We start from the raw sequence: 25,534 nt of genomic DNA, 5'->3' as shown, positions 1-25,534 counted from the left end.
ATTTGAAATACCTGAAAGAATCTGTAAAAGAAATAAAAAAAGAGATTATCTGAAAAATAACAATTACATTTAGCAAAAAAACTGAAATTACAATGAAATAAAATACAAGCAACAATCAAAAATCAAAAAGCTAACTATTAACACCAGATGAAAATTAACTGAAGGGCGAATTCTTTACGCAAGATGAGGGTTTGCCAATGGGATCGCCACTTACACCGGTTATAGCTAATATATATATGGATTAGTTTGAAACTCTGGCAATTCAAGAAACCCATAAAAAGCCCCGAGTCTGGTTTAGATACGTGGACGACACCTTCATAATATGGAACCATGGGGATGCAGAACCAGGCACCTTCCTGAAGCACATCAACAACGTAAGTCCTTCGCTCACTTTCACAATGGAGAAGAAAGTCCACAACGAATTGCCAATGACGTATTGGTGAAGAGGACAGGACAGTATCTGAACCAGGAATCTAACCACCATCAATCGACTAAGAAAGAAATCATCAAGACTCAACTAAACCGTGCTTTCGGGCTCTGTAATATAAAGGAAGGCCTCGAAAAGGAACTAGGCATCATCAAAAATGACCTTCAACGAAATTGTTACTCCAAAGTGATGGTGGAACAGGCTTTAGCTAGAAGACAGTGAGGGTTCCACAAGGAAGAGAAGCCTCCACAACCAGTACTTGCACTTCCCTACATCAGAGGATTATCGGAAAGGATACGAAGGATTGGGTCCAAGTATAACATCAGGACCTGATTCAGATCTGGGAACACTATCCGTAGCAGCCTCACGAAAACCAGGCCACCAAACGTGGACTGCTATTCCAACAATTGCATCTACCGGATTTCCTGCGAGTGCGGAAAATCATTCATCGGTGAAACTAGGAGGTCATTGAAAGTTTGCATTGCCGAGCATAAGAAACACTCACAGCGAGGAGAAACCAGCAAATCAGAAATAGCAGAGCATGTTTGGACTCATCAACATAACATCAAGTGGGCTAAAGTTGAAATCATCCACAAGGAAGAACACTGGTTTAGGAGAAAATTCAAGGAAGCCGCATATGTGTTGTCCAACAACGGTCAGTTTCCGCTGAAACCGATGAGCGGAGAGAGGGAAGAGGGGATAGGTGAAAGCAATCGAATGACCTATAATTAGTCAGATCTCGGAGGAGTTATCACTCGAAGGCGATTGTGGATACTAACAATCGAAACGCCGTGAAGTAATTTGGTTTGAAATCTTTTAATTTTTAATTTTCATTTCTTGTTAATAATTTTTTTGAATTCATCTCGTGTTAATAGTTTATTTTTTTGATTTTTTGGTTGTTGTTCATATTTTATTTCATTGTAATTTCAGTTTTTTTGCCTAATATAATTGTTATTTTTCAGATAATCTCTTTTTATATATTTTTTTTCAAAGATTATTTCAGGTATTTCAAATCAATTTACATCATATTAGACAATGGAAGTCCGAACTAATGAAATGCACCACGAAACATTGTCAACTAACTTCAAACAAACGTAGGGTAGTAATGATCACGGGAGGACGGTCATAGAAAGAAAGCATTTGGCTTGAGATGACAAAATATTAGACATTATACTTTTCTATGTATGAACTCTTCAGTGAAATAATATTAGTTAGAAATGGAAAGTTGCCTGTCCAGAGTATTCGATCGAAAAGTTTGTTTGAGGATGAGACACTCTGTATAATGAAATATAAACTCTAACATAAAGTCTGTGAACGATATTTATTCAGTTGCAGCAGGAGCATTAGTATCAATAAACTTCATATAGACTAACAAATTTGAGGTATTTTTCCATGAGGGGATCGTATATATTGGGCGACTTGTGCCAGGCGCCGAGACTATCGACACGCGATGCAAAAGTACATCCATAATTTGGACCACTTCGAAGTCTTTAGGCGTAGTGTCGGAAAACTCAGATTTGCTAAAAATCCATATCAAATGTTTTCTGGAACGCAGTTATTCGCCTAAATATTTTATTATTGAAATTCAGAATAATATTGAAAATAAAATCCTCATTGATCCTAAAAGTTTCTAGAAATATATAAAACCTAGTGTACAAAATAGTTCTAAAATATCATCAATAAGTATTCTCAGATAATGAATTTGCTAACATCGGAGAAGACGTATGTAAATTATTTTCATCATATTTCAATACTGTACACATTCACAGCTCTATTTCAAATAAATCAATACTTAACGAAGATCTCGATTACTCCAATATCCTAATTGGAAAATACATATAGACTATCTTTGTAAAAGACACGGAGCCGTTTTGTACATTTTTCACTTAACACTCAAAAAATATTCTGAGTATCAATGATTTGCGCAGTAGATATTTTTGTATCTCTTAATGTATGGAAATCTAGGATGGGATGGGGTCTGTAGTACAACTGTACAACTGCTTGAGGTACTTCAGAAACGATATCTCAAAATTATCTATAATTTAAATTTTTGTTTCCCATCGGCACAAATACTCCAATATTGTTATCTGATGAGTTTGAGATATCTTTATTTTAAACAAATATTATTATTTATATTCCACAACAGAAATAAAATCAAAAATCATGAATATGAAACCCGACTCAAAGCGACTAACCTAGATATATCGAAAATGGGCCCAAATTATTCAATCTTCCTCCAGATCACATAAAAATGGAATATGTGTTTGAGTTATTCAAAATTTCAGTGATCAAGTGGCTTAAAAATGAAAATATAACATTACTATAAACACATTCTACTGAATTAATGTCTCAATTTTCATATATATTTTTCATACCTACCTAGCATTTTGAATACTTTTAATTTAAGACGAGTTTGTATTTTATTTTGTAACATTCATATTTTTATACGATTACACATTTAAATTTTACGTTATATGTTTTACATTATGTACACGTTTAGAGATTTTATACTTTTAGATTTTATATTGAATGTGTCTTTTTTGTAGTATACTCAGAATATCATTCACTACTTCTTAGGAAAAAATAATATCGATATTGTTGATACTATTTAGAGATATAAGTACTAAAATGTTTTGTCCATGTAACTCAAAATACATCATATCTTGACCATCTTCAAAGGAAAGAACTTTGATATTGATGTTTCGCAGAGAAGTTTTCCAAAAACTGAATCATGAATACCTAAGTTTTCTCTGATAAAAATTCAATAATAAGACTCGTTTTGACAAACCTTTCCTTAAATCAATATTGATCGCCCATTTTTTTTATTGTATGCTTTTATAAATACATGTAATTGGTAACATTAATTTAATTTTGATAGAGGCACCATGGAAGAATATCAAGAAAGATAACCTGATGTAAGCGTATATGAAAATATAGATTTCAGTGTTTTTATCATTACTTTTTGAATAACCCCCGTATATTGGGACTTTTACACAAATGTTGATTGTTTTATCAGCAGAAATAATGGAAAAAATAACTTAGGGGAGTTCATAACGAGAATTCAAATATATCTATATGAGATCCAAGAGCGTCCAATGTATCCCGAAAAAGTCACTGTTTGGTGTGGATTTTCGGCTGGCGGCGTCAACGGTCCTTATTTCTTCGAGAACGACGTTTCCCAAGTCATCACTGTCAACGGCGAGCACTGCAGGTCGATAACTACCAATTTTTTTGGCCTGAATTGGATGATCTGGGCACCAACGACATGTAGTTTCAATAGGACGGCACTATGGATATTCTGCACAACTCATGCCACATTGGATATTCTGCACTAGCGATTTGAGGGCATGGTCATCTCACATGGTGGTGATGTGAACTGGCCATCGAGATCGTGCAATTTTTCAAGTCTTAGGTGTATACGAATGAGCCACAAACCAAAGCAGTCCTCAAAGCCAACATAACCCATGCCATAAGTCTAATTCAGAGTGATTTATGCGCCTGAGTCATGGAAAATTGGACGTTTCGGATGCGCTTCACCCAGAAAGTCGTGGCGGACATTTGAACGATGTTATATTCCACACATAATGGCATCAATATGTCTTTGAAACGAATAGAAAATTTCGATGATATCTCACACACACTTTGTTTTATTTAAATTCAAAGGTAGGAAGCGCTTAACGAAAGACCCTGTATATATAAATAGAGATTTCAAAAAACAAAACTGAAAAATTCGATTTCTCACAGTTGGGACTCATAATCGTATTATTGGGTTTTTATAATCTCAAAAATAGAATCATTTGTTCATTGAAATCAGTTTCTCGACGGACAAACACATGCGTCCTCAAAAATTGATGACGCATGTGTATTCTTCCATTGTCTGAAGTATAGGCATGCATCACAATGACTATAATGGAGGAAAGATTGATTGAAAGAAAAGTCTAAATACATCTAAGTATCTAAAACGTGTAACAGAGAAGAATAATAACTCACCCGTCTGTTTTCAGTCTGATATCTTTTCCTGCTGCTTGAAGTAGAGCTCTTAGAATGGAAGTTGCTGTTCCTGTTTGTCTAGACGCTACTAGATGAACGGCTGTTTGGGTTCGACTCTGAAATTATCATGTTATGACAATGAATTTGTCGATTGAAGGTGTCGACAAAACGGAATGAAACGTTTGTACGGATACTTGCACCTTTATAACAAAACAATGTTCCAAAATTCGGTAGTGAAGTTTGAATATTACTTTAGCATGAACTCGTCGGTAGCCAAGGCAACCTTAAACAATTATCGCTTTTGATACAATATAAACTTCAAACTTTATAGTGTCAAGTAAACAAAGTGAAACACGCAAAGTTTCGTTGTTTCAATTCGAATTTTAATTAACTTGTTTGATTTAGAGTGATTAGTTTTCAGGAATTTTTCATTTTCGAGTTTATTTTTTAGTTCTGAACTTGTATAATTTCCATGATTATTGTACTATTTATGATTATCCTCGACTAAACCAACATGCATTTTGTACAGTTGTAGTTACTAAATTTAATTACCAAATGATGGTAATTCTAGGTAAACAAGAAGATTTTAAGAAAAAATAATTATCATACAATGTTGATTTTACGTAAGTTAGTGAAATTAAAACAAGTTGTCTTTTTGCCTCACAGTGAAAGACAGAGGACGAATCCTGTTCGGCGGTCGATATCGATATTTGAAAAGACTATTCAACAACATCTTATTTAATATTCAACAAAAATCATTTTTTGTGGAGGAAAATCAGTTTTTCATCGACCTTGTTTGGGTATTTTTTAATCTTCCACAATCTGTAAAATACAAAAATTATAATGGAGAACTTTATACAAGTGTAGAAAGGGCAAACTTTTTAGTTTACCCCGATTAGTTACTGCGTAAAATCAAAGTATTTTTAACAAAAAAAAGTAATATTTATCAGTAACTTGTTGTTTTTAAAAATATTGCTAAGAAAGGAGTTTTGAAGAAGTCAACTTATCGGGGTAAACTAAAAAGTTTGCTTTTCCTACACTTGTATAAAGTTCTGCATTATAATTTTTCAGATTGTGGAAGGTGGAAAAAATACCCAAAAAGGGTCGATGAAAATCTAATATAAAAAAAACATTTATTGCTTTATAGATATGTTGATCATGTTTGAGCTTGCTCTACAGGAGCACATCGACAAGTACAGTAATTTGTTCAATAAATTGACTATACTCACAACACTGAACTTACAATAGAATTGAAAATGAACAATTCGACAACCTATTTAGACCTCACAGTTACAAAAATCACCAATAAACATGAATTCGCAATCTATCTCGAAGTACCCGTGCTATGAATCGTATGTTAAAAGATAAGACTTCGTTAACCCAGAGCTTGCACAACTTTCGATTTCTGAGGGTTGTCGTAGGAAGGCGACAGCTGGTTTACGAAAAGACAGATGTTTGAACCCATAAAGACCCAAATATCAACACACTATTATAATCACTCTCATCTTAAAGGATGAACGTATAGAAATTTCTGAAAACAAAAGAAGTTCTGAACCAGAAGAGATTAGTTTTACCTGCGCTTGCGACTGTTTAGAGGACAACCATGATTTCGACATGAACTACGATATATTACATAAAGAAAATACAGGACAATAATAATTGAACCTGCCTGGATCCCTGGGAATCAAAGAACGGAAACGTTCAAATTCCTTATCAAGCGACCAACAAGTTGACAATTTATTATTATAAAACTCATCTTCAATTCCCATTAATTGAACTCACAAAGTAATTTTCAATAAAAAAAATTCAAACTCAGTATCAGTAACGGCACTATGTCACTGATTCCAACCTTGTTTGCAACCACACCTTTTCCCTTCTTCAGGTGCCCCCTCGTCTAAAGTCGACCCTATTTCGCAACCCCTTCAATATAGTAACCCTGGCAGCCAATATATTATTACCCTAACTTGGAATGGAAGATCAGAGTGAACCCGGACAAGACTTAGGCGATAACCATGGGAGGATTATTATCTTCTTCGGCCAGAAAAGTGGAAGGAAGATCGACTGGCAAGTGCGGGTAAAGTACCTCGGTCTCCTGATAGACCGTAGGCTCACTTGGCACCCGCACATCACAACCGTGAAGGCAAAGATCGAGGGTCGGATCATAAGTATGTACCTTCTGATCAACAGACGTTCTAAAATGAGCCTTAAAAATATGCTTACAATCTACAAAATGATGTTCAAGCCTCATCATGTATGCTTCAGGCGTCTGGGGACAAGCGGCTCCGTCTAACATCTCTATTCTGGAGAGAGTACAAAACAAGTTGATACGGATGATTGTGAATGCTCCGTGGTTCGTGCGGAATGAAGCCATCCGCAGATATTTGCAGCTGCCTTCCATTCAACAGTCCATTCGGTCGAAGAATCGGCGAGTTTTTGATAGCGCGGAAAAGCAAATCCGTTAGTTAGGGAAGTTATAGATTATGCTGCGAACGTCCCCTCCTGATATAGAAGGCCCCGACACTCTGTCGAATGAGGCTCTCATGTCCGCCATTAACGGTTGAACACATTTTTCATCCATCCCACTCCAGTCAGGTACGGGTACACCGCGAAGGGCGGTACCGACGTCTGAGGACTTTCATACCGCCACCACCTCTTAGTCATGAACCCATTTGTCCTTGTGACAAAAATCAGGCACATTGGTAAGGGAGCTAGGCTCCAACCTGACTGAATTGAAAATGCTTGGTCAGCACTGAACGTGTTCTTCGGTTTGTTGACACGGTCCGTTCCGAAAACATTTCGAGAGTTGGCCGTGTCAATTATGCCGTAACGTAACTGAATGAATTTACGAAACAACGCCACATGTAACAAGTAAAGATACGCAACACTTATCAAACGTAACAGTGGTTTGGTGCGACGCGACGTCTAAAAACCGACAAATAGTTGTTCGGATTGTGACAGTTACGCATGTCAACGTGGTCACGGATAAGATCCAATAATAGTACGTCTTCGTAACGTTACACACTATGTTACGGATAAACGTTACGTTATAGAGATACTCGTCTTAATCAACACAAAACAAAATGTTTGTTTGAAGGTGATTGACAATGTTTCATGATGAATTTCACTAGTTCGGACTTCCATTGCCAGGGATTTGAAATCCCTGAAACAACTAATAAAGAAGAATTAAAAAATGAATAGCTGAAAATAACAATTACATTAAGCAAAAATATCCTGAAATGAAATAATAGTGAAATAAAATACAAGTAAAAATAGAACGATTGAACAAAAAATAAAGAAATGAAAATAAAATAAAAAGTTAAGAGATTCCAAGCCACGTTTGTTCACGTCATTTCGATTGTTAGTATCAACAATCGTCTTCGGGTGATGACTGGACTGATTCCTCCAAACAAAAGACTATTTATGAGTCGTTCGAGTACTTTCACTTATCCACGCTTTCCATTTTTTTCGCTTCCCTGGTTCAGTGGGAGATGATCGTTTGGCGAAAGTTGGCCATTTTTCACTTGATTATGGGTTTCCATATGTTGCGTATTTCTACGCTAGCTTGGCTGAATACTTTGTTGGACAGAATGTATGCAGCTTTCTTGAATTTTCTTCTAAACCAAAGTTCCTCTCTGTGACCACCCGATATTGTGTTGATGGGTTCAAATATGGTCTGCTATTCCTGATTTGTTGGTTTCCCCTCGCTGTGTGTGTTTCTTGTGCTCGGCAATGCGAACATTCAATGGCCTCTTAGTTTCACCAATATAGGATTTTCCGCACTCACAGGGTATCCGGTAAATGCAATTCTTGGAATCCCAGTACGCGTTTGGTGGCCTGGTTTTTGTGCGGCTGCTACGGATAGTGTTACCGGATCTGAAGCAGGTTCTGATGTTGTACTTGGTACCAATTCTGCTTATCCTCTCCGATAATCCTCTGATGTAGGAAAGTGCAAGCATTGGTTGTGACGGCATCTCTTCCTTGCGAGGCTCCTGTTGTCTTTTAGCCCAAAGTCTTTTCTACCATCGCTTTGGAGTAGCCATTCCGTTGAAGATCATTTTTGATGACATCTAGTTCCTTCTCGAGACCTTCCTTCGTATTACAGAGGCCAAAAGCAAGGTCTAATAGGGTCTTGATGATTCCTCTTTTAGTCGATTGATGGTGGTTGGATTCGTCGTTCAGATACTGTCCCGTGTGAGTGGGTTTTCGGTATACAGATGATTTCTACTTAGTGCGTCAGTCCTCTCCACCAAATCGTCTAAGAATGGCAATTCGTTGTGGATTTTCTTCTCCATTGTGGAAGTTATGGAAGGTCTAATGCTGTTGATGTTTTTCAGGAAGGCGTCTAATTCAGTATTCCCATGGTTTCATATTATAAAGGTGTCGTCAACATATCTCAACCAGACCCGAGTTTTCTTGTGGGCTTCTTCAATGGCCAGAGTTTTTTTTTAGTTGTTTCAGGGATTTCAATCTCATTTTATATATTAGACAATGGAAGTCTGAACTAGTGAAATACAAAACACAATTTTATAGCCTTTACGAGTATAAGAATAACATAATATAGATTTGGTAAAACTTTATAAAAAAATGATTTGAGAGACATCGTGCCTGAAAGTCAACAGCAGCAAAAATAAATAAGTGTTATTTATCTGCATCTCAATAATCTGACTTCGTTAACGAATCAGGTGTGAGAATTTCAGAAACTGTCATAACAAAACTAATTAAAATTGTTCTTTTCTTGCAATACTTACACCTCCCGTGGAATAGGGATCAACGCCTCTCTTCGTGAGTAATAGTTTAACAACGTCCTCTCTTGAATACATTGCAGAGATATGCAGCACATTGTAATTGTCCTGAAACAGAAATTAGTAATATACATTTTTTTTCAGTTCATGGAAACCAAATATTTTATAACGAATAATGAAAACATTTTTGAGAAAGTACATTTTTTCGTATTGTATATGAAATGTTTCAGACCAATAGACCTCGTTAATCCTTAGCTCGCAAAAGTTTCGACTTTTGAGAGTTGTTGTTCGTAGGGGAGCAACATCTAGGTAACGGAAAAACAGATTTCAACAAATCTTTTTTTTAACAAGGAAAAGCTGGTAGTTTATTTAACTGAGAATGAGTGTCACTCCAGCTATACGCTCGCTTATATAAAAGGGGTTATGAATTATATTCTTCAGTATACTTTCTGTTTTCCCTACATTCAATTTGTGAAAATATTCGATTCCAGTTTTATTTGTCAGTATTAAAGATTTGTCATCACTGCAGTATGACAAAAGTGAATGTTCAAATTTCGCGGGCTACGATCAAATTTTGTGTAAAAAATTGAATTTAGTGCTCAAAAAACACTTGAAATGTTGACAGTGGCATATGGTGATTGTACTCCGAGTCAGAAAAATGTTTTCAAGTGGTATACGCTTTTAACAGAAGGTCGAGAAGATGTAAGTAACGACACTCGTCCTGGACGCCCCTGCAATCAACAACCGATGAAAATGTTGAGAAAGTGAAGAATATTGTTATATAGAATCGTCGAATCACTATTAAAGAAGTTGCTGAGGATGTCGGCATATCGGTTGGTTCATGCCATGGATTATTTTCGGAAATTTTGGGCATGAAGTGCATGGCAGCGAAGTTCGTTCCAAAATTTTTGAGTTTTGACCAAAAAAAAACCGTCCCATGAGCATCGCTCACAAATTGTTGAATAACGTCACGGGCGATACAAATTTGCTTAAAAGGGTTATACCATGACATTGAAACCAAAGTCCAATGGTAGAGCCCAGAAGAGCCACGACCAAAAAAAGCACGCTAAGTTCGATCAAATGTCAAAGTTTTGCTCACTTTTTTTTGATTACCGAGGCGTAGTGCAATCAGGAGTTCTTGCCACATGGTCATTAGTAAGGTAATATGGAAAAATAATTCTTGGCTTTTGCATCACGATAATGTACCTGCATTTGGTTTTTGTGTGTACCATAATATATATTTATCAACTCCTAAATTTTCAAACAGAATCCGAATGTACATTCAGTGCACTCATAGCAGGAAATTGGAAGTTTTATGTGAATTATTATATATCACCGCAAAAGTATATATATTTTTGGGATGATAGCCCTCTGTGGCTATTGCACAAAAACACGAGAGAATTTATTATTCAATTCCCTAGTAAATCAATGTTTCTTGATTGTTCGCATTAGTTATTCCCCAAGGTTGGATCTCGTGTCGTGATAAAGAAATCGGGTTTAGGTGTTTAGGTTACCCAATTGAAACCATAATTGACCCCTACTGAGAAGTATGACACATTTTTTCTTTCACGTTTTCGTTCTCAAAGAACTTTCATTACTAGCATCTTAAATAAGTGTAATTTGGTTTTTGCGTGATACAAATCTAGGCCAAACCGTCACGCAAAACTTTCTTTTTTCTTCCTACAAATTGTTAGCATTTTCCTAGCATTCTCGGTCCCCTGTGAGTTCTTTGAATATTCAGTCACTGCGTGGGTGAGTATGAAACACTCCATCGATCATTCTGCCTAAGACGGATGACTAAGTTTTGCGCAAGGATTCGATGTCAGATCATCATTCAAAACACACGAATTGTTAAATTTATTTTATTCGAATCAAGTAGATGGTTACATGGGCTGGATGAGTATGTCTCATCGTTGTTTACGTCGTTTCACGTTGTTTTTTTATAAAATTTTCAAAACTAATACACCAGGATATCTGTGCAGGAGAGTCACATACAGGACATATGTTCATGCTCTTAATTTGAGGCGAAAAAATCTTATTGATGTTCCAATGCGTAATAAAGAAATATTTGAATAATCATTCTCTTATCAGATTGCTATAACTGCCTCTTTACTGGACATTCCCCATTTCGCATTGTCTTTGAATTTCTTCAAAGAACCAAAAAAAAATGTTGACCCACCAATTATATAACCTAGTGATATATTATTATTAGTATTAATTATTTATATAGGTTAGGGGTACTTACTCCATTATAAGTGAGTAGATTTTTTGGGAAAGAAAGTTTTTGGCTTTCTACTAGTAGATTTGTTATTATTGATTTATTACCTATTCTTTTTTTAGGGGACTGTGGTAGAATCGGTCAACGGACCTAACCCTACTCCTTTTGTTTTGCTGTCTTCTTTAGGTTAAGTTTTACAGTTCTGTTATTATTTTACCGGCAAACAATAAAATAGTTATCAATTTGTCGCGCTAAAACATGATAAGTGACTGTATAAGGTCCAAAATTAGGTTATGTTTTGTTATTTTCAAGGTTTCTTCTTGAATACATATCAGTACAATTGCTTCATATCGATCCAACCGATGAAATTTATCGAAAATCGAAACGGTTCGAACTGATATTTCAGAACACTTAGAAAAAATTTTACACACAGCCAGACTGGCCCTATGGACATGTTGATAGATTTGTGGTAAAACTTGGAGGTTTAGATCCCAAAAAAATCCATTGGATTTATGTGATGAATGTCAGCCCAACACTTATGAAGCAATTGCCTGGTGGCCGAAGGCTTTACAGAAAACGGCTCAGGCGAAGTTCTCTGGCTTACAGAGACAAGCTTGTCTAGCCATCAGTGATGCCATCAGTATCACACCGTCAGCGGCCATGGAGATCGTTCTAGATCTACCTCCAATTCACATTTTTCTGGAGAGAGAGGCTACATTGGCTGCATATAGACGTGTGCACATTGCCAATTGCACAAATCAATTTAATGCAGAGTGGAACACATTGTTGGATGACAGTGGAAGTCACAGCATTCAGGAAGTGACCTCTAACTTCATGCTTCCAACTGTCAACTACGAACTGTCTTATAAAGTACTCTTCCCGAGTAGAGAGGGCTGGATCCTCCGGGAGAAGGAAATATTAAAAGTAGATAGTTGTTGGTTCACTGTCGGATCAAATAAACCTTCAGGTTCTGGTGCAGGTGTTTTCAGTCGCAGACCCAGGACAGAATTATCAACCTGCCTAGGAACCTATGCGACTGTATTTCAAGCGAACATCCAACTATTGAATTGTGTGCGGAGAGAATGGAACAGTCCAACCTCATATACAAGTCAATAAAGTATTCTCGGTCAGTCAAGCAATGTTGGAAGCTCTTGGCTCCTACCGGGCAACGTCAAAATTGATAGCAAATTGCCAAAAACGATTCTCCTCGATAGGAAGACTCAACAGATTGTCTTTGGTCTGAATTCCTGACCACATTGGCCTGGAAGGCAATGAGGCTGCTGATTCTTTTGCAAAGGAGGGTGCTGCAAGTAGCTTCATCGGACCAGAATCTGTCATTGGCATCGCTTCAGGCTTTGCCAAACAAACATTGAACACCTGAATGACAAAAAGATTTATGGACTTCTGGCAGAATCTTTCAGGATTGGCTCACTCCAAGGCATTTATTCACCCTTCGAAGCTTGATACTAAACAATTGGACTAAATTAGGAATGAACTACGATGTCTAACAGGCCTTCTCACAGGTCACTGTTATTTGAATCATCATATGCAGAGACTCGGACTGTCGAAAGACAGTGTGTGTCGCCTCTATTTAGAAAAGATGAAAGAGCAAAGCACATACTGTGTACCTGCCCCGCTGGGGACTGAATCAGGTTTTCAGAGTTTGACAGAGCCGTACTCTTGAAACCCGGTTTATAGTAAAAAAGATATTATTGGAAATGAACAACATGACAATTTATAAACTCCTGATCTATCTGATACCAAACTGTTATTTTTTTATGTACAATGTTTATGCTCAAGTTATTATTGGTTTCAAGAGTTATGCCATACCCCTATTCTGTATGAAATATGAGATCATTATACTAGGTGGATCAAATAAGTGAACATTTTGTCATTTTCATTCTATTTTCGAGTACATTTCCTGTATGACTTGACTGAATAGTTTTTTGGACAGTGAAGACTCTATTAGATGACTTCAATAACATTGCGAACTGTTTTATAAAATTCACATCAGAAAAACGAATAGTCATTGTCTGTGGTTCACACTGTAAAAGGTTGATGTCTTGTATTGATATGGATGGGTAAAAGAATTACGAATAATTATATTTGCGCATGCCGGTTGAGAATAATTGAAAAATCATGTTGATAATGATTGAGGTCGCTGTCAAGTTGAATCTTTTTTTTAGAGCTACATGAGGGAAGGGTGGCAAGAATTGACGAAATCAAAGCATCTACTGACTTATCTATTTATTCCTGTAGAATTTCATCGATATATACGTACTAATACTAGAAATTTTCCATCAGCAGTAGCTGTTCACTTTCGGTACAAAATCCATGAAAATTTCTACCAACAAAGAACTTAGTGTGCCCAATTATAAAAATGAATGATACATTTCATTGAATTGAAAATAATTCTGTGATAAACACACAGTCAATAACTCTAATAGTTCCTGTTTCACTATAGGATTGATTGACTTTTTGTCCAATAGATTCTCTTCAGCTCTGATATTTTCATTTGGATTAATACTGAGGAACAAAATATTAGCATCGAATGAAATTGATTTAGCATATCCCAGAGATGTGATATCTTGAATTATATTGATCAAACCTAATTTAGAATGCAAAATTATGGTTCTGAACGATAATGACTAATTTTTCTGCTATTTTAACTGAATATGCTGTAACATGAGAAACCACCAGTTTGAGGGGGTACTTCTATTTGGATAACTTGTAAATTGAGTAGAGTTGAGATGGTTATGAGATCATCACAACCTTTCAATTTTTTTAATTGTCTCTGATATAAATTGGTGGAGTAGTTTCCAAGAATATCGTCTGCATAAGCATTCGGGAAATATAAATTTTTCTCTATATATTCTTTTCTGGCCATGACAATAACAATTTTGTCTTCATCATCTTGCCTGAAAATAATGTAATGTGGGTACCGATTCATTTTTGAAATACTCGTACCTGCCTCCTAAAATATGAAAAATACAGATCATCTTATCAAAATTTTCCACAATGATACCGAATATTTGTCATCGTCATTTCAATCATCAATTTCGTTTCATCTATATTTCTTTGTTTATTTTGTCATCAATTTTATCATTCAATCTCATGTTTATAAGTATTCAGGGAGGGAAGGTCGACAGAGGATGCTATATTCACTTTAACATCAGAAATTTTCGAATCGTTGGATTTATCAAAACCTGCATTATGTATCTTTGTTGACCTATCGAAAGCGTTCGATACTCCTCGAAAAATTAGAAAACATTGGCATACGGGGCAGAGCGTATGAACAGTTTTATTCCTACTTCAATAATCGAGGACAAATAGTTGACATCGATGGAAAGAAAAGTAGTCTGAGAACAATTACTTACGGAGTTGCGCAAGGTACGGTCTTGGGTCCAATACTATTCATTATTTATATAAACAGTTTTAAAAAAATGCTTTCCGAAGGAAACATTCTCAGTTTTGCTAACGACACAGCATTCTTTCATAATGCGGAGACATGGCAAGACCTCAATATGATATCAGAAAGAGATTTCAAAAACAGCATGAGATGGTTTCAATATAACAAATTGACCTTAAACGTAGAAAAACCAAAATATCTACCATTTACCTCTTATGCCAATAAACTACCGAACATAAGTCCATTAATCATCAATAAAAACTTATTGATTCCAGAAAGTACCTCAATCAAATACCTTGGCTTAATCATCGATGGACACATGTAATGGGATTCACACATATTACATCTAACTCAAAAATTACCAGGATTTTTGTTTCGACTCAAACTATTGAAACAATGACTCGAAATTCCCTATACGACTACAGTACCTTATGGTTTGGTTGAATCGCAACTCTCTTATGGTTATAAGTTATAAGTTAGGGGGGTATTAGGAAAACCCACTTGAGATGTCTGGATAATTTACAGAAAAAATTCTGAAAATTTTGTTGGGTAAAGGTAGAACGTTCTCCAGTGACCTCTCATTTGAAGAAAGTAATGTCCTAGATACACGGCAGCTATACTATCAGAAGATTATTCTGAAAGTTGTAGAGAACAAAATAAAAATGAAACCAGTGGAACACATGTATAATACCCGTGGAAAAGAAAATACATTTTTAGCTCCAAAATACCAAAAACTGGTAGGTCAAAGACATTGTAATTATCTTGGCCCATAGTACCGAAAAAAATACAACTCATTAATAAATAAAATAAATTCAAATTCAAGAAAAAACTAAAAAAATTGGCTCAGAAATTCTGATCGAACTCTGTTTCATCAAATTATTATTCAGCACACTTTCTAAAAAGAATTAATTTTGATGCCTACCTTACTAAAATACAATATGACTTTTATAAGTGAGAAAAAAACCCCCTGTAGCATGAACTCAATAAAAAGTACTTGAATTTCAATCCCATCATGTCCTTATGTGTTTCTTATTATGTATTTAGTTTATTTTCAATTCGTTATGCTAATTTACTTTCAACAGTTTATATCTATTCAATGTATTGAATTCAATTCATTATGCTTATTTATAATTAACAGTTTATATCTATTCACTGTATAGAATACTCTTACATACATATTTTTTAGTTTTGGTCATAGTTTATGATTTGTAAATATCACGCACGAAGGAACATTTTTTCGAAAATGTTCCTTCTGTGATGCCTACGTTTATTTACCCAATCTCTGTTATATACATGTGATCAATGTGGTGAATAAACATTTTTTTATACCAAAGTATGCGCTGCCTCGATACATTCGGGAGGACGCGCCAGCATTATCCAACGATCATTGGGTCCGAGAATCATGTGCCCTGTGCAAGCGCAGTGAGCCAAGAATGACAGTCTTCTGCATCTGTCCGGTTAAAATTTCTGTCTTAGTGCGGCAGGCTGGTATGATTTTAAGATTCGAAAGTAGAAAGGACATCATTCTACTAAGGACTCCAATTATCAGAACAACCATCTTGACAGAGTGGTCTGGATAGAGTCTGCGAAGTTCGATGAGAAAATCTCGATATTTTATTCATTTCTCCTCCTCTTTTCGGACGATATTCGTCTTGCCAGGATCAATCAACAAAAACATCACATATCTATGATTGGAAACTTTTTTAGTTGTCCCGAAGAAAGTAGTCAAAACTAACGATCGTTCAATATAGCCTTTGGAGCATCTTTATATTCTACTCGTAGCATATCGTCATATCTATCACACACACACATAAGATTTCAGTTTGATGTCATATTGGAACTATTCGATTTTGTTCGAGAATAATCTGTTTTCATCCTATAATAAAAATCATCGTCTAATAATAGGTGTGGAGAGTAATAAACATAATTTGATGCAAACTCTAACTTTATAAAGTAGCTGATCATCAATAATGATCGTTTCCTGATAATTTGATACGAAATATAGGGGTTACATTCACCGCGCCCAAACCACTTCACAATCAAGGTAAACGGTTATTATTGACTCACATTCCTGAAACCTGCATTAATTTGCAAATATACCCCATTTCATGAATTACAACCCTATTTCCCAATAGTGATCGGTCTAATCGATCGAAACTAAATTAAGATTGGATTGACTGGTTTGAAACACGATATGAAGGGTGAAATGTGCATACATCATAATTTGATGAAGATTTTGGCCTCGTTTCTTGACAGCGCAGCGAATAAATAATGAATGCTGATATCTTTGATAATATTAAAGCCCTTTCTACCGTGAATTAATAGTTCAGATATAACTGTGAGATTTGTATTTTGGGTCAGTCATTCATTATTTTGTCGACATCGTTTGTAGTGAACAATGACAACAATTTGAATTTTTGATTGCCTATTCATTTTGGGTTGAGTGGAAGAACAGTTTAGCACTTATTTGCATAGCTGCGAAAATTGAACTTCGCCATTTGCTATATGTTCTTTCATACTTCTTTATGTCGAATGTCAATTTTAACTTGAGCTTAGTCATTGGCTGGCACTACACATGTACGAAATAATTACATGCCAGATGTCAACCTCAAAATTTGAAATCTCCACATGGTCCTCTTCAAGGCACAACAGGTGGTTTGCCGTTTTTCAAAAAAATTATATATCATATATGATGTAAATAAATTGTGTTGATCTCGACTTTTCTGAGGTTATTTTTTGGTCTCTACACCTATATATGTTGTGTATACATTTTAATCATCCTGCCGCCTAACCTCACATACACTGTAAGTTAGGTTTTTGACTGATCTCCTTTTATAGATCTAATCTGTCTTTTTATCCATTTTGTAGCATCCCCGATGATGTAGTGGACAACATAGTTTTCGGTACTGTTTAAAGATTGATAGTGGCTTCTTTAGCTAATCGGTCAGCCTCTTCTCATACATGAGAAAGGACCCCTTTTCCATAGTGTACATTGATCAGTTCTTTTATATGACGAATGATGACTTGAAGAATCTGACATAATCAAAAATTTCGTGGAGTTGTTCTTCTCTATGTACTGCAGTTCTTTCCATATGGCGTAAAGCGGGTGTTTAAATAATGAACTCGATTAATGACTGGTAAAAGCGGCTCCTTCAACGCCGTCTTCAGATTTAGATGCGTCCGTGTAGATTGTGTCAAACTCCTTGTATTTCGTATGAACCATTTCATATGAATTACATTTGATGACTTCGCAGTGATGTCTCTCTTTTTGAACTGGTTAAGGTTGTATCAATGAGAATTTTTGGGGTAGTGGGGTTACGGATATTGGGGTCGGAGAAGGTTTATGATTGATGGATTTTCAAATTATGTAGATACTGATTTTGTCTCTCGTAAAAAGGTAGGTCAGCTCTTTTCTTCTTAGCATATGTTGACAAAAATATATGGGCAATCACATTATGGTATACTGGGTTTTCAGGGTTTGCTGTAATGGAAGCAGCATATGCGAGGGTTTAAAACTGCCTTCGGGTTGCTAAAAATTGTTCGCCTGATTCACATTGTAAGCTTTCGGTTGGATTTGTGAAGAATGCCCCAAGGGCAATTCTGATAGCGTTATTGCGAACAGTATCCAGTTAAATATGTTTAAAATATGTTTTTCCGTTAATCAGCTGCCGCCCCCATACAAACGACAACTCTCAGAAGTTAAGAAACTTGTGCGAGCTAAGGACTAACGAGGTCTTACCTTTTAACGTGTGATTCCTAACACCGTTGTTTCATACACGATTTCTTCGACGAATTATATACTATTGATCCGTAGTCTGACTTTGATCTGATTGGAGATCTGTCTGTATCCCAAGTTTTTGAAGCAATGTTTAGACCAGAAAGTCATGCTAGAATAACTGTGCTAAAATTTGCCTGTTTTCCCATTTCAAGTGGAGAGTAATATCGTCAGTCAAATGTGGGTGTATCAACAAAGCAGAGTATAGCGAAACAACTTTCTTGAGTTGTGGTAATAGAAATAATTGTAATGATATTTAGCACTCAACATTTTACTGTGTATGATGACCAAGTAGGTGAGCTTTCGGTACTTGATCCTAACAATTTTACACTACTGCCTGATCTTATGACCGGGTTACTAGAGGTCAGCTTCAAATGTTTTGAGTTGAACCATTTTTTCAGGATCTGTGGTTGTCCTTTTGATGTCAGAGTTCAGGTTCACTATTCCTTACTCATCAGAACTGATAACAGATGGGTCATCAACAAACATAATAGTTTTTTTGAGAAAAAGGTGCAAAATAATTCATATACATGATGAAAAGAAGTGGACTCTAAAACCTACCCTTGAGGGACTCCATGTTTTATGGATGGACCATATTTATATTCATGAAGAAGCTTATATTTTCCAATGCAAATGATAATTTTTTCTTCAACAACACTTTTCCAGATATACATTCTATTGAAAAGAGTCTACAGTTGTCAGATATATTGTCATCTACTGTTTTGAATATTGGAATAACTTGGATAATTTTGTAAATATCTGAAAATATACCAATAGCAGAGACCAAAGTTTCACCAAATAAACCAAAACTTCCTGAATGCATATAGAGTTCGAATTACTCTATTCGTCTTACAGGCAGTAAGTAGTGCATGTAATCCTTTAAAATATAATTAATACTGGAATGCGCAATGGAATGCGCAGATTATTATCTTCACAAACAGTTAGAATGCACTTGTGATATGTACGGTTTGGAACCTTCGGTGTAGTAATGAATATTACTGGAGTTTTTTCCCAACACCAAACCGTTATTTTAATACCTCGACACGATCAAATTCAAACTTGAAGATGATCACTTGGTGATCGAAACACGTGTCGAGGTATTAAAATATCGGTTTGGTGTTGGGAAAAAACTCCAGTAGAATTCATTAGTTAGAACGCAGTTTAGGCATTGACAAACCATGACATTTTGACTGGTCTGGAAATGCTGCGAAGAACTGAAGGAACTGAACGAAACATATATAATCCACAGGTCCGCTACACAACGTAGCGGCCTAACAATGGAATTGAATCGTGAACATTTTCGTACGATTATTTTTTACAAAATTTGACGTGGATTAACTCAGCAACAGAGCATGGATGAACTTGATTCAATGAAGCTCCATCAAGGACCAATATTTATCGATGGTATGGTGAATTTAATCGTGGTAGTAGTTCACTCCAAGACGAATTCCGTGAAGGTTGTCCAAAATCAGTCCAAAATATTGCAACGCATAACAGTAATTCTGATTGGTACACAACCATTTGTTTGCCAGTTGTCTTCCAAAAAATCAGGAAAACCAACCGCCGAAGACGGATCACTCTTCACCACGACAATGCATGCATTTTTAAGCACCCAAAACATCGATTTGATGAGTCATCCGCCGTATAGTTCTGACTTGGCACCGAATGACTTCTTTTTATTCCCGCACCTAACTGAGAGGTCAACGTTTTTCGACACCTGAAGAAGCTGTTACTGCATTCAGAATGCATGTTTTGGAGATACCTCAATTAGAATGGCAAAAGTGCTTCGACAATTGGTTCAAACGCATGCAAAAGTGTATAGATCTTCATGGGGAATATTTTGAGAAACATTAAAGTGATTTTCGATGATTAATATTTGTTTTTGTTCTCTATTCCCGAAATATGAAAGGCAACCCTCGTAGAAAATTATGGGTATTGTTGAACCCAATTTGTGACATCAATCTCATCATAACTCCAAAACCACCTGGTATAAACCCAAACAACCATACATTTTTGAGAAATATTTTGAAAAAAAAATTCAGTGAAAATGTTAAGGCTGACCTTTTTGTAAAAAAACTTTGGTGAATCACATTCACCACACTACACACCCTGTAGATTGATGAACCTAACTTCCATTACTCTCTACAACTTCTACCTTCCTACCACACATATCCTGAACCTAGAGATCATATCTTGACTGAATAATTGCAAAACATCTTGAGATTCAAAACTTCACATACCTACATACAACATTTTTGTAATCTACTCACATTATTCCGTGCTCCCACATCAGATCCCAAGTCGATCAGTCTATCAATCAGAGACGTTCTATTGTCTTTCACTGCATACATGAGAGGTGTCATCCCGGTTGCCTGGAAACAAAATCATTCAATATGTTTGTTCAATAGATTGACATCAATTTGATTACATTCTTTGTTCCAGAACACATATTAAGGACATGTGATGACAAAACAAAACTTATGGTCACCGATTCGTTCAAAAATAAAGAGTTGATCAATAGTTTGGAGAGGTGAAATTTACTGATTATTTTCTCAAACTTTACATAAATGCTTCAACAGAAATTCACAGGTAAATTTTATAGTTACTGTAACTAGACTAGTTACTAACTAGACTAGTACTAGACCCTCCACTCAGACAACTGAAAAAAATATGTAAATCAAATAAAACTCAGCAAAACAACAACAGATACAAGAGACCCAAATGAAAAGTGAATTGCTACACTTCACTGATTCACATAACCTCACAAAAAGTATATGAGACGTATTTTTGATGTATGTAACCTCGTCAAGTAGGTTGGCTATTGTTGACAAATACGAGTTTAATCATTCACATACTCTGTTCATATATTCAAACACTGTACTTTCGAACAAATATCTCTGCTGGAATTTCTCGTAATTCAGGTAATGAATTTATTTCATTAGTAATTGATATTTTTTTCATATATCGATGCATTTAGCCAAAAATATTTCAGGAAATGATCTTTACGAATACTACTCGACCTGAAAATTTTCTCAGATAAATTTCCATTTTTTCGAATCAACGTTTTATTAGTTTTTAGCAATACCAGTCGAGCAATCATCAATAAATGAAACCACTCGTCATATGGACTCGTGGATCCATTATGATATATTGCTCTTTAGGTATTGCCTACAGAAAATAATCGATATAATTCGAAAGTGTTGTGGTATTCCTTTCGATGATACTGTTAACTTTCTCAAATAGATAATTAAATAAAAGGCTCAGAAGGTGTTATTTTTGGCAATTATCTGTTATTCCTTCAACCACTAATGAAAGGAGTTTGTGAATGTTCTTATACACGATTTTTTCATCTACTCAGCAGTAAGAACTGAAGAATAATCACCAAATCGAGGACACCAGCCAGAGGAACGTAGTTTGCCTCTTCTCCAGCATTGGCGATGGCTTTCTCCATCGACTTGAGGATTTGATCCACTGGCGCCCATTCTCCTTTTTGGCATAGTGACAAAATCCTTTGTGCTGCATCCCTGACGTTGGATCCTGCACTTTGAGGTTTTGAACTTGGCCCCTCATCTCCCTCAGGGTTACTGGCGGTTTCATCTTTGTCTTTCTCCTTGGTGTCTTTGTTGGTACCTTTGATAAAGAGGAAGAAAGTCAATTGAAAATTTCATAAGTGAACGAGAATTAAATAATGAAATGGAAATGATTGTTTTATATGAATTTGAAAATAATTGCTTTCTTTTTTTCTTTGGACGATTCTCAGATTTTTTGTATGAACATGCTGAAGTAGAAAGCCAAAACCTTCCTTTCCCATAAACTATAAAAACATTGAGAAATATTTCAAGATGTTTAGTTTTTCAACAACAAAATACTAGTGGTACTTTACTTTCTATATATTAGTGCGGATAAAATTTTTGTGAAAAAAAATCACTTAAAGTACTTTTTGAAAAAAAACCCAAAAGTGTGACATCACTTGCCGCCAAGAGGGCACTATCAACCTTTATTTCGAATGGAAAGGGTGGTTTCGTGATATTTTGTACAAAAAATATTTCTTTCACTTTTTTGAATCTCGATAACCGGTTGCGGAGTTTTTGATATTTGGAATTATGACAATGTTTTTCTAAATAAACGTTCATTGGAGAGGGAAATAAATAAGTAACATCTTTTGCAATATATGAGTGTCAATTTTAAGGACATAAAAAGCATTCAATTTCAACCCCGTCGTTATTCATCTTTACCTAAAAAATTATCTGAGCAAAGGTTCAAAATGTTCTCTCTAAACCTCCTAACAGTGGAACAGTCTATTTTTGAACTCATTTCTAACATTTTGGAGAGTTTATGGGGTAATGCTAGCATAAGTTTCGGCAATTATGTCTCAGGTTGCGGCATATAAACTTTAGATTTGATGTAACCCTATAAGAGGAAATCGAGAGGAGTCAAATCTGGTAAACGAGCAGGCCATTCCAATGGACCTCGCCTACCGACTTACATACCTTGGTATGTCTGATCCAATTAATCCCTAAAAAAATAAGCTTACCATCTTATTGGGAAACCCTGGATTTTTGAATTCACCTCAAAATTTCAACTATAAATTCGAAATTCCGACTTCAAACTTGAAATTTCAAGATTGAGGATTTGTTTATTTGAAAATTACGACATTAAAAATGGAAATTTCAACTTTACTCTCGAAATTTACACTTTAATCTTGAAATTTCGACTTCAGTTTCGGAATTTCGACTTTGCTTTTGAACTTTTGAGTTCAAAATTGAAAGTTTGAGTATGGAAACGCTTGAGAAAGCTATTGTTAAGCGAAACACGTGTTGCAGTTGTTTCCGGTTTCGTGAACTGATGTCTAGTGAAATTCTCACAATGAAGTGTTACTTGAATACTTATGTATTTTCATCAAGTATCGGTCGATTTTATTGAATATTTTTTTGTTATTCAAGGGTTGCTTGAGATATGAAGTTCAGATAGCTTCACATCAAGAGTAGCTCTAAGGTATACTGGAATTTATCAAAAATGATTTTCTTTGTTTTTGAGGTAATTGGAGACTGTGAAACTTCAATGATTGCAACAAGACATACGACTTAGGTGTGTGTCCCATATCTGCCTAAATGGTCATCTTGATGGTAGTAATTGAACATTTCTAGATAGGAATAAGATGGAATTGCCTTTTTCAGCGCAATGCCATGAGAAATGTCGATATTATATTCAGGGCCTATCATATCGAGAGGGTTGCATATATCTACCTCTTTCTCAGATCTTTAATCATGCTAGTAAAATAAACAAAAAAATGTTGTCAAATTGGGTCTGAAACTTAATCAGTAATGAAATAGAACTCTGCATTGGTCAAAAATCTCAAGGATCAACCCTCTAGAAAACTGAGTAAGTAGGTATCTCTCTTGGATTAGGATCGAAGTAAGCTACTAAGCCTTTTGACTTCCACAATTCGAAGTCTATGAAGTCTGTAGTACTCTAGTTCAAAATATCAATTAGAAGACACTTTATTATAAGAATATACTATGACCATTGGCATAAGTTGTCATTGAAAAAGCAAAAAGTAGTGTTGCTTATCCACTAGATGTTCCTTCGGTTGATTATTAACTTAAATTTCCTCGTTTATTTCATTTCGATTATCTGAAAATGAGATAAATTAATTTATAGAACCTCAGAGGTCTTTCATGTCTTCGATTTATAAGTTTTCAATAAATTGATTTTTATAATGTCTTACTTGGATAATTAGAACGTACACAATAGTTCAATGAAAGTCTTGTAATAAGTAGTAGAAAACATTACTGTCACCATTATAAATAAGAAGCACTGTTTCGGCACAAAATTATTACTGATATACGGACATTTCTGAAAGCTCTGGCGTTACCATAATTGGTTTTCCGAAAAAAATTTATTATTCTGAAAATACTACCTAATACTACCTGATAATAGTTATTAAATACATCAACACATTTCTGCAACTCCCACACTGCACTTTTGAACAATTTGAAATGCATTTGTTAATGTATTATTCAATACCAAACGGGTTAGGAATGCACCAAGTTTATGTCAATTGATATCTCTTGCAAAATTTCATGACAAATTATGTTCAAATATACGTATAGGGCATTAGGATTTCATTTACTTCCAAAACAATGGAACAGAAGGAAGTTTCATGTCTATGAAATTGATAATAAACAATAAATTCATTCAAAATACGTAAGCTTCCAAAAAAATTATCAAAAATAGTGAAATTCAAATGAACAGAAGATTCGAATTCACAAATATTTTGTAAGCTGATGTAGTTATAGTGGCCAAACATATGCTTATTTCCCCAATTAGAGTTTCAAAAAATAACATTTTCGCACAATGATAATGAATATGCTAAAAAAAACTATTATACATACCTGCTTTATTGGCACTGGCTTCTTTATTTTCTTCATTTTTGGTTTCTTTGGGGGGGCCTTTGCCTCCTCCTTTCTTTGCTCCAGGTTGAGACATCTTTCAGTACAAAATCAACGTTATTTGAGTTTTACATTGCTCACATCTTCTAACTTTTATTTATTGTATTTCAAAAAGCGCACCGTATTTCTCATCAGTAAAGCAAGTACAAGAAGGCACTGCAAAATTAAATGTCCACTTGACATGTTTTAACAGTTTCTTCAATTGTACGTTTTTTATAAATTCAAATTGAATTGTTTACAATAAATCACTCTATATTTATACATTATTTTCTGGAAAACGTGGTCGCAAAATGTTACATCATCAAAAATATCAGAATCTACTTTCTGCACAAAAACACATTTCTTAGGCCTTTTGCATACCAAACTAACGCTTTGAACAAAACTGCGATACTAACAAGAGAGTAAATCCGATCTTGGCCAATGAGGGGTTGTTTCTCCCCACCAAATATCTTGGCATGGGGTGTTCTGCCGTGATTCAACAATACCTTGTCGTGTAGACACATTGACCTAGTGTATGTAGT

General features: G+C 35.4%; 1 protein-coding gene across 1 annotated transcript; it reads right to left on the bottom strand.

Moving 5' to 3' along the window:
- Positions 1 to 4,413: 4,413 nt before the first annotated feature.
- Positions 4,414 to 25,365, bottom strand: LOC111515023 (uncharacterized). Its single transcript, XM_023171256.2, has 5 exons — positions 24,957 to 25,365; positions 21,944 to 22,191; positions 20,832 to 20,933; positions 9,166 to 9,267; positions 4,414 to 4,533 (listed from the first exon to the last, which is right to left on the bottom strand). The coding sequence occupies exons 1-5, from the start codon at positions 25,048 to 25,050 to the stop codon at positions 4,414 to 4,416; spliced, it is 666 nt and encodes a 221-aa protein (XP_023027024.1). The 5' UTR covers positions 25,051 to 25,365.
- Between the last annotated feature and the right edge of the window lie 169 nt (positions 25,366 to 25,534).

The sequence above is a fragment of the Leptinotarsa decemlineata genome, unplaced genomic scaffold (genome assembly GCF_025532065.1).
Source record: "Leptinotarsa decemlineata unplaced genomic scaffold, Ldec_3_MD MMD2_tig00000218_RagTag_RagTag, whole genome shotgun sequence".
NCBI lineage: Eukaryota > Metazoa > Arthropoda > Insecta > Coleoptera > Chrysomelidae > Leptinotarsa > Leptinotarsa decemlineata.
The sequence above is the reverse complement of the archived record's forward strand: the minus strand, read 5'-3'. Positions and strand labels throughout refer to the sequence as shown.

What these genes read in the sequence shown, in the direction of transcription:
- LOC111515023 (XM_023171256.2), bottom strand. Translation starts at nt 25,050, where the DNA reads ATGTCTCAACCTGGAGCAAAGAAAGGAGGAGGCAAAGGCCCCCCCAAA. An exon ending in ATGTGGGAGCACGGAATAAT is followed by an intron (nt 9,268 to 20,831) that starts GTGAGTAGATTA and finishes TTTCTGTTTCAG; the next exon opens with GACAATTACAATGTGCTGCA. An exon ending in ATCCCTATTCCACGGGAGGT is followed by an intron (nt 4,534 to 9,165) that starts GTAAGTATTGCA and finishes TGATAATTTCAG; the next exon opens with AGTCGAACCCAAACAGCCGT.